Source organism: Sinocyclocheilus grahami, unplaced genomic scaffold (assembly GCF_001515645.1).
Source record: "Sinocyclocheilus grahami isolate Dianchi unplaced genomic scaffold, SAMN03320097.WGS_v1.1 scaffold774.1, whole genome shotgun sequence".
NCBI lineage: Eukaryota > Metazoa > Chordata > Actinopteri > Cypriniformes > Cyprinidae > Sinocyclocheilus > Sinocyclocheilus grahami.
Genome location: NW_015505953.1, coordinates 174,194 through 187,930, shown reverse-complemented (window position 1 = coordinate 187,930; position 13,737 = coordinate 174,194). Strand labels below are relative to the sequence as shown.

General features: G+C 34.6%; 2 protein-coding genes and 1 long non-coding RNA gene across 3 annotated transcripts in view; 2 read left to right on the top strand and 1 right to left on the bottom strand.

The window, feature by feature from the left end:
• The first annotated feature begins 187 nt into the window (after window positions 1–187).
• On the top strand, window positions 188–9,770 carry LOC107561478 (uncharacterized). Its single transcript, XR_001605858.1, has 3 exons — window positions 188–198; window positions 8,069–8,071; window positions 9,702–9,770. It is a non-coding gene; the product is annotated as an uncharacterized lncRNA (long non-coding RNA).
• On the top strand, window positions 2,689–7,787 carry LOC107561477 (erythrocyte band 7 integral membrane protein-like). The gene is made up of 7 exons (XM_016245933.1): window positions 2,689–2,792; window positions 3,608–3,711; window positions 3,805–3,877; window positions 4,009–4,091; window positions 4,511–4,714; window positions 6,456–6,590; window positions 7,435–7,787. Exons 1-7 carry the CDS (start codon window positions 2,732–2,734, stop codon window positions 7,630–7,632), a joined length of 858 nt encoding a protein of 285 aa, XP_016101419.1. The 5' UTR covers window positions 2,689–2,731; the 3' UTR covers window positions 7,633–7,787.
• Window positions 9,771–9,823: 53 nt separating the features above from the next.
• Window positions 9,824–13,737, bottom strand: part of LOC107561476 (microtubule-associated tumor suppressor candidate 2-like) — a 54,083-nt gene continuing 50,169 nt past the window's right edge. Inside the window, exons 11-15 of the mRNA XM_016245932.1 lie at window positions 13,486–13,559; window positions 13,282–13,380; window positions 12,805–12,924; window positions 11,884–11,981; window positions 9,824–11,560 (exon numbers count right to left, since the gene is read on the bottom strand). Of these exons, the coding sequence (XP_016101418.1) occupies window positions 11,362–11,560; window positions 11,884–11,981; window positions 12,805–12,924; window positions 13,282–13,380; window positions 13,486–13,559 (590 nt within the window). The 3' untranslated portion in view covers window positions 9,824–11,361. The remainder of the gene's footprint in view (window positions 11,561–11,883; window positions 11,982–12,804; window positions 12,925–13,281; window positions 13,381–13,485; window positions 13,560–13,737) is intronic.

Genomic DNA, 13,737 nt, shown 5'->3' with positions numbered 1-13,737 from the left:
TTAATCCAGCCATAATATAATTTTCATGTTTCATTGACAAAGCCAATAAATAAAGGTGGAGCCGTTTCTGCGCAATGTTGACGCTAAAACGAGGATTGTGGGAAAACCAGATCTCATTAATATTCATGATCTCATTACCATAGCTATTCTTACCTGTAAAAATGGCATTTCTACATATCTGTAAAAGTATTTTTACTAGTTAAAATGTTATTTAAGATATCAGCAATGAAATTTTCACTAGTTGCAAGGGAAATTTCAGATAATAATAATTACTTTGTTACTAGTAAAAATGTGAATTCTTGATATAAAGAATTCAGTTGTTACTAGTTGAAATGTTAATTCTTGATATCTGTAAATTAATTTCAACATGTTAGATTTGTTATTTTTGATATCTAAAAATATATTTGTGATATCAATATAATTTCTGATATCTAAAATGGCTTTTTTACTAGTAACAATCACATTCATGATATCAGAAATTAACATCGTCACTAGTGGCAATTAAATAGTTGATATCAAGAATTAAATTGTTGATATCAAGAAGAGACATTCCCAGGACATAAATTATTGATATCAAGAATAATATTTTTTACTAGTAGAAATTTAATTGCTGATATCAAAAATTCAATTTCTGCGAGTGATGATGTCATTGTTGATATCAAGAATTAACATTGTTACTAGTAAAAATTGAATTGTTGATATCAAGAATTCATATCCTGAGAATGAATAAAAGTCAAAAGGGCTTGCCATAAACACTGTCTACCTGTCTCTATGGTGAGTTGCTCTTGATTACATGTGACTCTCAAGACCCAAAGCTCTGCACTGTTGCCTTATTAATGAGGTCTTGGTATACACATATCTGAACTACTTTGAAGGCTGAAAAGGCCTATGCTTGACAAATGTGTGGGCTGTTTGAAATATTTTGAATTATTTACATATTTAGTAATACTTTCAATATTAATTCATTTCTATATGTTATTAAAGCAGCACTATGTAACTTTTTCTGTGTTCAAAATTTGCAAAATGTATAAAATGAGCGAGTACATTATGAATTCATCTCCCAAACCACGTTTTTGTCTTATTCCGAATCACTACGGTACACTTATAATAAGTACTTCTATTTGGACTATTGTAGCCTGGTCACCGCTGCGGAGTAACACATACCTGCGTGAATCGCCAGAGACATAAACTTAGAGAAGTAGCTCCGGTTGGAATGTTCTTCCGCGGGATGTGTGCAGTTCTGTTTTTTTTTTTTCTAACTAGAGATTATAAAATATACAATCTACCAAAGGTATACAAACTTTATGAAAGAAACGTAGATGAATGACAAAGAAAATGTAAATGTGATATTACAAGAAACATCAAACCATGGTTTTGGCAAACTGAAATTTCAGTTAAAATAGTGTATATATAAAATACATGTGACAACCTGCCCCAACATGCCAAACAAATAAAAAATTACAAACCATGTCTGTACCTTATGGAAGCCCGTTTCCGGCACTGAATAAAAAAAATAATAATAGATAATAAAAAAATAAAAATAAATATATATATATATATATAAATTATTGCGACTTTTTAATCTCACAATTCTGACTTTTTTTCTTGCAATTCTGACTTTGTCTCGCAATTGCAAATATATATTACGCCATTCTGACTTTATTTCTCAGAATTGTGAGTTTATATCTTACAATTATGACTTTTTAACTCGCAATTGCGAGTTTATATCACGCAATTCTGAGAAAAAAAAGTCAGAATTGTGAGATAAAAAGTCCCAATTACCTTTTTAATTTTTTATTCTGTGGTGGAAACAGGCTTCCAAAGTACCGAAATAGACTTTGATAAAATGAAACAATTTAGATCTATCCAGACAGATTTTGTGGGAAATTGCATACATACAATATTTTCCACAATCATCCGCGTCTTGCAATTCTGACTTTGTCTCGCAATTGCAAATATATATTACGCCATTCTGACTTTATTTCTCAGAATTGTGAGTTTATATCTTACAATTATGACTTTTTAACTCGCAATTGCGAGTTTATATCACGCAATTCTGAGAAAAAAAAGTCCGAATTGTGAGATAAAAAGTCCCAATTACCTTTTTAATTTTTTATTCTGTGGTGGAAACAGGCTTCCAAAGTACCGAAATAGACTTTGATAAAATGAAACAATTTAGATCTATCCAGACAGATTTTGTGGGAAATTGCATACATACAATATTTTCCACAATCAAAGTCAGAGGAGCAAACATCTGTCAAAAGGGGCTAAAAGTGTTCACAAGGTCTAGCTTCAACCAATAGCTACAGCAATAATATGTTACTGGAATTTCAGTTTAGAGAACACAACACACAGGTTATATCTAGTCATATATCAGCATTTGTCGTGTGATTTCACAGCTCATATTTCCACTGCCATATCCAGAAATCTTTGAATTATAAATGTCCTACTACAGCTATAACAATATTTGATCCAAAAAAAAAACTGCCTGCAAAACTCTGAACAAATAAAATATTTTGATAATTTATTTTGCCCCTCATAATATACAGGTTGATGGTATTCACATCTGATATGAAATGAGTCAGAATTTTCCTCTCATCCAGTTTTGCTCTGCATGCACCTGGTCTAATGGGAAGCAGGACACACCCTTATGGGAAGGTGAGCACATATTACAAGCTCCTGTTACCTGCTGTCTGCAGCAACACATCTCAAGTTTGTAGCGCTCTTCAAAATGACCACCGTAATCAGGGTCCAAAACCAGGAGACTGAGAGTAGCAGACATATAATACAAGGTATGCCAAGGTACTCTTGAACTAAATATTCAAAATAAATATTACAATTTTTTAAACTGTAACTTGAAAAATGGCAATAAAATCGAAAAAAAAATATATTGTATAATAACAATGCCACATGGCAACAGTTTTACCCTAAGTTCAGTCTTTCATGACTAAGTTCATAAGGAGAGTGAAACGTACAGTTAAGCATGATCGTTAAGTCAGTAGAAGTGTCTCAGTGGTATTTGATATGTTTACCTGACATTCAGTCTACAGTTAAAAAGAAATGTAATATCCCACTGATTAAATAATATCAGGGCATTTTGCATTTTTCATGTCTGGTTTGCATGTATTACAACTTTCACAATCAGATTTCAAAAGGCTTCTTTAATAATGTTTACATGTTGCACATTACATTTTGTGGCAATTTTTTTTAAGTAACAGGAATGAAGGCTGAGCCGACTAATTGCAATATGAAAATTGAATTGTGAAAACTGATTCTTGTCTTTCAACCCCGTGAGACTGGGTTGTGTCTTTCCATAATGGTGAAGAAAAATGTCAAAATTTATTGATTTTGGGGAAACGTAGTAAGTAGTGACATGATTGTAAAATGTTACAAGTTAGTAGAAATAGCAGACAAATAAATATTATGCTTTGGTAACATAAATTAGTTCATTTAAAAATGGATCAATATTAATGCAGCTGAAGTGATATCTAATAGTTTTTAGAAAAGGAATGTGGGATGTGTGTCTCTTATGTTTTTAAAAAACAGTCATGGGACAACAAAGTGTACCATATTCAAGCATAATTCATGTTGGCTCCATGTCTTACAGATGATAAACCTCCCTCGCTGGGATGCTTTGGCTGGTTCATTATCTTTATCGCTATCATTATCACTATAGGATTGTTTCCTGTTACCATGTTTATGTGCATCAAGGTAGATTTTCCACAGACAATCAATGTATTGTTCAATACAGTAATTATCATCTATGTAAATGATGACTGTATGTACAATGTACTCCACTCTTAGATTGTGAAGGAGTATGAAAGGGCTGTGATCTTTCGATTAGGTCGTATTGTGGACAAGAAACCAAAAGGACCTGGTATGACAAAGTTTCTCATTTAAATACTGTTTTTTGTTATAATTTAATGTTATTAATAAAGTGCATCCCTCATTTTAATTGATTTAAATATATAACTGTCTACATTTGTATATAATTCATACATATTATAGGAATTTTCTTTGTGCTGCCATGTACTGATACATTCAGGAAGGTGGACTTGAGAACGGTGACATTTGATATTCCTGCTCAAGAGGTACGTATTATATATTATATTATTAATGATATAATGTACATACTATTAGAGCATTTTAAAAATATTTTTCATTAGCTTTCATTTTAATTTGTTTAAAAATTTTCATTTTATTTTAAATATTAAAATAAATATAATATATACACATAACTATATGTATAGTGAACATTTAAAATATTTACAATTATTTAAAATTTCAAGTTTTTCATCTAATTTTAATGTTTTATTTTACTTCAGCTTTAATTTAATGAACAAAAAAACATTTTTCATAGCTCTTATGACAATACAAAGTTTGCCAGATTAAACCGGCATACCAATAGATTGTTAAATAAACAAGATTTGGCAAGCTAAATCTGAATACATAATGTAAAGTTTTGGATCAGTATATGAAACGATGAGTATCTGTGTTTATGTGAGAACAGTTCCTGACAAAGGACTCCGTCACCGTAAGTGTGGATGGTGTGGTGTACTTTCGTGTCTTTGACCCGATCTGTTCCGTGGCCAACGTGGCCAATGCAGACCATGCAACACAGCTGCTGGCACAGACTACCCTGCGAAATGTCCTGGGCACAAAGAGCCTGTCAGAGCTGCTGTCTGACAGAGAGGGCATCTCAAACAACATGCAGGTACATGAACTCTCAGAGCAGCAGTACAGGGGGCACCGTAACTGGGGGAAGCTTAGGACAATTTCAGTGGCCCTGACCAGAAAGGGCACCCAATGGGGGAATGAATATATTGAATACATTTATTTATTTGTTTGTTTTTAATTTCTGCAAGTTTGGGCTTCCATAGAATGCAGCTCCTTTCCGTACAACGACGGTTCATTCTGACCACATCTGGTAACTTCCAAAGGGACAAAAAGATGCAAAACATATCACAAAGTAGTCGATTGGATTTATGCATAATATTACAGACCTTTAGAAGTTACACGGTTGGTTTTTGTGATGAACATAATTTCATTATGTTCATCAGAACATACAGCAGTGAGTTCACAAACTGCTGCAACTCGATTGCTGAAACAGTGAGTTGAATTAGAGAACCTAATCATTTAAATTCACTAATAATAATTCAGTTATTTTGGTATGTTCCTCATCCAAAGTTATTTTATAGCATCAGAATATGCTAATTTTATTGTGCTTTTGTAACATTATGCACTGTAAAAAAAAAAATCCGTAAAAGTTATGGTAAAAAAACGGCAGCTGGGGTTGCCGGATTTTTACCGTAAAAAATATGGTAGCAATGTTTTAGGTTTTATGGTTTTAACTTAAATGTACAGTTAAATACCGTAATTTCATTAACTGATATAATGTTAATATACCAACCTATTGAAGTACTGAAATCTGTTTTGTACCTTTGTAATACAATAACCACCAAATGCAGGTGGTGATGAGAAAGTCACATGATGAACCAAAGCCTAACACAAGCAGCTTTTAAATATTAACATATATAGAAGGTGCACAGTGTCATTCACACAAACACTAAACACCATGATCATGGTAACACACATGAAACTGAAATAATGCAATAAATGTTCATTTAACAACATTAGGTGTAACACACAACCCTAATATACAAAACTGATAAGAAAAAACGAAGAAACATAGTTATTTCAACGAAAAAACATGTAACGCAGGGAATTCTGGGAATACCAGTTTACAGTTATTCACTGTAAATTATAGTCTTTTTCACTTCCAAAAACGGTATACTTTCGTAAAATTAATGTCCAATACAGTTTTTCACCGTATATAGTAGGGGAATTTACCGTTAACCATTTAACAGGTTTTTCCTGTAGCATTTTTACAGTCTTTTACCATTAAATTCAGTCATTTTTTACAGTGTGGTGTTGTGTCTGAAATCGCCCACATATCCAATTTCATACATTAGTTCTCTAATATAGTTCACTTTTAAAAGAGTCAATGAAAACAAGTCTCATGCACCAGAAGGGCTTCCGCTCTTTCTAAGATTGTGCTTGCTGCTAAACAAAATTGCTTTTTTTGGGGAAAAAAGCGTTTACTGCTAAACAAGCGTTTACTGCTAAATTTGTCATAGATGTGGAAATTCATTTCCCGTGAACCCTTGCAGTGCATGGGTATTCTCTAGCTGCTAAGTGTATATTGTTTGTACACTCTTTATTACGGTGCATTATGGGATATGGGATGTCCAGTATGGTTTCAGACATAACTACTAATGGATGTCCCCTCTATCCCCTTTATAATGGTAAGAGGGAGCAATTTTGGACACAGCCCAGAATTATTTATTTGCTATTAAACTGATGCTTCAGCTGTAAAGCTAAACCCAGAGATCTGCCCACAAGAAGGGTATATCATATTCCCAGATCCTGACAGCTTTGTATCATCTTGATGACAGATTGCCTTGGATGAGGCCACTAGCGTATGGGGCATTAAAGTGGAGCGAGTGGAGATAAAGGATGTTAAACTGCCCGTCCAGCTTCAGAGAGCCATGGCTGCGGAAGCTGAAGCAACTCGAGAAGCCCGTGCAAAGGTGAGACCACCACAACAAACTTTCATGCAGTCATTCATGTACAAATATTTAATTATGAAAGTCAATACTGTCCAAATAATGGACCCAACACTGAATTTAGGTGCATAAATATCACAGGCACAAAATAGTGCACTCATAGTGAATATTTAGTTTCAACAATGCCGATGTATTCTGAAGAAGACCTCTATTGTTGCAGTGCATGGTCTAAGCACATACATATAATCCACACTGAACACAATGGCAACAGATCCTTAAATATAATGTATCTGATTTTAAATGTAACTGTAAATGTAATTGCAAAAAAAAAAGACTATTTATACTCTACTATTTTACAGAAACTCTCACAGCCAACTAACTGTAGAATGATCTTTTTTCTGGATTCATGTGGAAAATAAGGTTTATCAGTGACTATAAACCAAATTTGGTGCCATACTAGTTAACTGCCGTTGAGAGATACATTAAGCAAATTTGCAACCCTGTTACCCATTATGGCATAAGTTTTAATAATTGTATTATTATTATTATTATTATTATATAAAAATTTTAATTTTGTTTTCAGGCCAGCCATACCCCCTTATAAACTGGGATATTTTTATACATGATTTTGATATTAAAAATGTCACACTTCTCCCTTAAGTAATCCGTTTCATCTGAATTGAGATTTCTCCCAAAAGCAATGCTTTACAGGCCTTCTAGGATCATTTGGAGAAAATCAGTGATTACGGCCCTACAGTTTAATATTATAGCTGAGTCAAATACAGAGGAATACATTATGCAGAGGAAAATCCATATCAGGCACAACATGACACAAGCGACTCAAGTGTGTTATTATATCGCTGTGTAGGTGATTGCAGCTGAGGGGGAGATGAACGCCTCGCGGGCACTGAAGGAAGCGTCTCTGGTGATCTCTGAGTCACCATCAGCTCTGCAGCTGCGGTACCTCCAGACTCTAAGCGCCATAGCAGCAGAAAGAAACTCCACCATTATCTTCCCCTTGCCTATTGATATCATTCAGCATTTCACATCCAAAAAGAATGAATGATTTCCATGTTTCTAGTCTTTTTAAAAAGCTGTAATGTGATGTTTTTTCCCCTCTCTCTCTGTGAAACAGAATTCAGTGAGAAATAATACAGCCTTTGAAGGAATAGTTCACCCAAAAATGAAAACATGCTGAAAATTCACTCATCCTCAGGCCATCCGAGATGAGTTAGCATCCTCGATTGTGAATGGGTGCCATCAGAATGAGTCAAAACAGCTGATAACATCATCACAGTAACACTTTAGTTAATAAAGTGTGACCAGCGTCACAATAATTCACAAGTAATCCACACGACTCCAGTCCATCAATTAACATCCAAGGTGTTTTAACTTAAAATGACTTAATGGATCGATAGAGTTCTCTACATCTGTTCTGATGAAGAAACAAACTCATCGACATCGTGGAGGGCCTCACGCAGGGCTGTCGCTGGGGTATGCAGGGAGTACATTTTCAGCAAATTTTCATTTGAGTGAACTATTTATTTAATAACTGGAAAGTGAAAAGGCTTCTGAGGCATTTTATTAGTAATTATATATATATAAAAAGTTCATACTAATATAATTATATAGTAGCAATAATAATACATTAGTTAATACTATTTTTCTAGACTCTTGAAAACTGTCTTCCCTCAAAAGTTGTACTTTTTAAATGAGTTGAAAGTCAGCTTTAAGAAACAGTGCTTTTACATTGTCTTTTAATATTTAAACCCAAAGTGCAATAAAGTGCAACACAATCATCAAAAGTTTTTGAATGCATCACAACGGTGATTAGCTACACTAACGAGGTTTGAACGAAACAAATTATACCACAGCTTTAAGACATGCTTTTCCATTAAAGTGTTGTAACATAGATCACACATAAGCTGTACAACACAAATTAGAAGAGAAAAAAATTAAAAATAATCATTAGGACATTTAATTAACACAATCCATGTTACAGTCCTCCCTTAAATATCCAATGACAGACATTTATGTTTGTATTACAGTTGTATTCCTGTTCATCATAAAAAATAAATAAATTCATTAACATTGTCATTATTTACTCATCCTCTTTTCATTCTCAAACATATACTCTGTTCTACTCCATACAACTCTAGTTCATCATGGATTTAAAAGACTTGGAACAGTGCACAAGTGGTACAGACTATTTTATTATGGAATGCATCACAACGGTGATTAGCTACACTAACGAGGTTTGAACGAAACAAATTATACCACAGCTTTAAGACATGCTTTTCCATTAAAGTGTTGTAACATAGATCACACATAAGCTGTACAACACAAATTAGAAGAGAAAAAAATTAAAAATAATCATTAGGACATTTAATTAACACAATCCATGTTACAGTCCTCCCTTAAATATCCAATGACAGACATTTATGTTTGTATTACAGTTGTATTCCTGTTCATCATAAAAAATAAATAAATTCATTAACATTTGGTCATTATTTACTCATCCTCTTTTCATTCTCAAACATATACTCTGTTCTACTCTATACAACTCTAGTTCATCATGGATTTAAAAGACTTGGAACAGTGCACAAGTGGTACAGACTATTTTTATTATGCTTTTTCATCCTTTTTGGCACTCAAGCTGACAAAGATTAAATCCAATTTTTTATGATTTGGTGATCCACATTTTTATGTGCCCATAAAATGAGCTCATGGCACAAGTGTTAAAAATTGAAGTATACCACAAGGACAAAAATAACAACATAAGAGATTTGAACCATAGGAGCGTGATTAAATGACAATATTTTGGGTTGAACTATTGGGAATGAGGATTTTTTACCCCCACAAAAAAAAAAAAAAAAAAAAAAAGTAAAGACAGCAGGTTGAAGTTTTGCAAGTTGTTTACACTACAGTCCATGCTATTATTAGCATCCTTGTATAGTAGTCACAAAATGTGAAGGAACCACCTTTGTGTCAACATTTAAGCCCCTAGACTACATAACTATTAGTTGACATACAAAGTATTTACCTAATTTGAATGGCTGCGGTCCATCCTAAACTTGCCTATAAAGATCTTCCTGTTCGGTGTATTGAGCTTGCACAGAGGGTTGCTGGTGGGAGATTTTCCTTTTAAAGGCAAATTCCTAGTAAAACTGGTTTACATGTTGTCCTGATCAATCTTTGGAAAAGCTTGAGACCACAGGTAAAGGTTGGAGAACAAGCGCCGTGATGTCCGGTTCGAACGGAAAACCTCAGCACAAGCCCAAAAGCCAAATCCATTAGAGCAGAAGGTACAAACAAGGTATATTTCCAAAATGGGCTGTGAAATCATGCACAACATTGTGACGGACACGATACAGTCTTAAAGTAAATAAGGGAGAATAATGTTCCTTTTTCTGTTCTCTCTAGTGCAGGATCATGTAAATGATCTCACATTTTCTCACTGAAGCTCCAAACTCATTTGACTGACTTTCCTCTGTGGAACACAGATGAAGAAATTTTGAAGTATGTGCTGGTCTGTCTTTTCCATGTAATTACATCTAATGAAGACTGATGCTTTCAAGCTTTCAAACCACCATAAAAGTGATCTATGAAACGCATGTGCTACACTGCAAGTCTACTAAAGTCAAACGACTATAAGAACGGACCAAAATCTTATTTGTTGTCATTTACTTAATCCAAATACCTAGGAGAGATGTCAAAATTGATCACGAGAAAAGCAGTAATGTCCAATTCATTAACGAATTCATGAGCTAGTCACAACTATTGCCTTTTTTGCTATAGTTGTGACTTTTTTGCAATCTGTTGCTCGAACCGTGTTAGTTCAACAATAACGGTCGTTAGGTGACAGCACGCAGGTGGTACAATAACAACTTCTGCCAATTAATCGGTTCAAGATCAAAATAATTTAAGATTACTGCTTTATATAACGAACATGCCATCTGAGGACTACGGTGTATATAGATATATAGAATAAGAGACAGACTGTACTGCATGTTAGCTTGCTTTGTTTTTTCTCAAGAGCATGATTCATTTACGTTATACAAAAAAAAAGAAAAAAGAAAATATATTGTACTAATCAATCCTAATCACAGGTTGAAGGCTGTAGTTCCAACCAAACAACTTTATGATGCGGTTTGCGAACATTTGTTAGAACTGCAGTTTCAAATGCAAATGCTGAATCGTTGAACTACGCTGATAAAGATGGAACTTTCAACCACAATTGGCTTAGAATGCTGATTGATTCTTGAACCCGATCGATTCTTCATGAATCAGACTGATTTAGTTCTCGAGATCAACTCACTGATTCAACTATCCAGTCACACTGTATGCGGAGTAGAACAATGAACTTAAATGTGACTTTCATGCATCCTTTTAAAACTTAAAAGCTTCAGTCCCTATTCACTGTAATTGCGTGAAAAAGAACAATGACAATTTTTTTTAATTTCTCCTTTTATGCTCCACATAAGTCAGTCATGCAGGTTCAGAATAAGTAAATGATAGAATGTTACATTTTTGGGTGAACTATTTACATAATTACGTACATGCCTTCAACTATTTTGTTCAGTCACGCTCCAACTCAAACCCTGACCACTGTATCAACTAACTAATACAGTAACATTGGCATGATGAAACTGAAAGCGCTATGAACACCATCTATGACATCAGAGGTGTGAGAACATCCTCTGTTCCATCCAATCAGAATCCACAATGAGAAACATGAGTTAAAGATAAAGAAAGGAAAAAAAATAGTGTGAGAGACGGAGAACTGGACACTCATCTAGGGCTGTTGTGGGGAGGGTGAAGCTGGACTAGAGGCTGGTCGATGAAGGGGCGACTGGGTGGGAGACATTCGAGGACTCAACTCGTCCGATTGAAGACGCCACAGCAGCTCTTCATTGGTGCGACTCAGTCGTTTCTTCTCGTTGCTCTCTTTCTCAACGTTCACCTGCAGGTTGGCATTTTCCTCGGACAGTTGTCTAGTAGAATAGAGGAAACAACTACTGAGCATTCTTCTGTAGCTTTAAAAGGGTCATACACTCTTAAAACTAAAGGTTTATAAGGTGGTTTTCACAGCGATGCCAAAGAACCTTTCAGGAAACAGTTCTTCAAAGAACATTTAGTGTGAAGAACATTAATAATCTAAACTTTTTTTCACTATAAAAAACCTTTTGTGCAATGAAAAGGTTCTTCATGGAACCATCAGTGCCAATAAAGAACCAATTTTTAAGAGTGTAGTATCGAAATCCTCCCAAACTAATGTGCCTTTAATAGTATAAAACTAGAAATGTTTTATAAAGACCTGGACATGGCAAGGTTGCGGTCAATCCTGTCCTTCAGGTCTTCATTTTGCTGCTGTAACACCCGAATACGCTCCTCCAACATAACATTCTTTTGGGCCTGTGTAAAAACATGACACGAAAATCACCGAAAAACTTTCTAATTTCAAAGGAGCACGTTAGCTTTATTCATCATTATGTACATTAAAATAAGATGGAGAATCAAGTCATATTAGAGGCCTAAAATGGTTTTATTCTGCAGGCAAGTTGCCTTGTGGCCAACAAATGTGTCTTGGTAACTCTCGGTTGTTACTGGATACCTTTTATGGTTGACAAATACAACTGCATATAGGACATTTTTAATTCCTAAAGGCACAAGTAAATGAAAACCTTGGTTTTGTTTGATAACACATCCACACACAGGTGCCAGTATAAGTTTTTATACAAGTATAAAGTCCTAGATATACTTCAAGTGCAATCAAAGAACGAACTGGTTTGATGTAATGTCAAACAAAATCAGGCCAAAATGAAGTTCAAAACAGTTTCCGGTAAAAACCGTCGAACCACCATTGGTCCAATTTTGTGACAAAAACATGGAAATAATTTGTCATTTTTATCTTCTTGTTATTTGCTTGGTCCATGTCATTGCAGGTTTTGGTTCTTTTGCTACTGTAGGCTGTAAGGACTTTAAGTAACTGAAATCATTTGGCGACGTGATATGGACATGGAACTACTTTAGCTGTGCGTTTCCCTGAAAATAATGTTTTTCAACCAAACAGATTCAAGCGCTTCAACAGCCTTGTAGTATAAATGTGCATATCTGACAAAGCAAACTTTGTTTAGGAGTACAGGGAATGAATGCCACAAAACTCCACTTTCATTGTGTCTTTAATATTTAAAGCTATCATTAACGTTATTTTGCAATGTTTGTTAATATAATTTACCATTTTTTCCAGCTCTGAAATTTTGAGCTCCTGTTGATGAATCTGTTGATTCTTCATCTCCAGAACCTCTTTAAGACTCTTCAAGTCCTCTTCGATATGCTGATACGGAGCAAGAGCATCCTGTCCACATGCAAACAGAAAACAGATGCAAACTACTACATACTGTATCTACATTCCAGAACTATCCATATAATTAACTGAATTTATTTTTCATTATAATTCCATTATGAAATATAAATTAACTACAAAGCAGTAAACTTGTGTCCAGCATGTTTCGGTACGGTTTAAAAAGCATCCCAGGATGTCCAGAATTTAAAGAGCTGGTTATATTCACTCACCCTCATCTTTCTTTTGTGGAACACAGAGGATCAAATTATGACAGAATTTTCTGGGGATGATTTTTCTTTTAATACCACTGGCCGGCCACACACACACACACACACACACACACACACAAAAGAATATCAAGAACAGTACCACCATTTGCTCATCTGTGCTTCTGCGCAGTGCTTCTTCAAAGCGCTTGGCCCGGTCTCGCAGAGCACGGTTCTGAAATGTCAAGGTGTCCACCTGATCCTAAACACAGCACAGGAACTCACACCCTTACACATGCCATTATAAATAAAAGGGTAAAAACAATGTACAATGCATGATGGCATTAAAAGTGAGGACATACAGTACCTGTAGTGAGAGTCTGAGCTTCTTAAATTCCTCTTCCATTGACTTCTTTTGCTGCTCATGTGCCATCTTCAGGTCTAAAAACAAACAACCAATTCATGTTAGTAACACTGATGAAAATTAGTGCCGTCAAACGATTAATCGTGATTAAATCACATCCAAAATAAAAGTTTGTTTACAAAATGTGCGTACTGTGTATATTTATTATGTATATTTAAATACACATACATATACACATATGCGCAAGTAAATAAA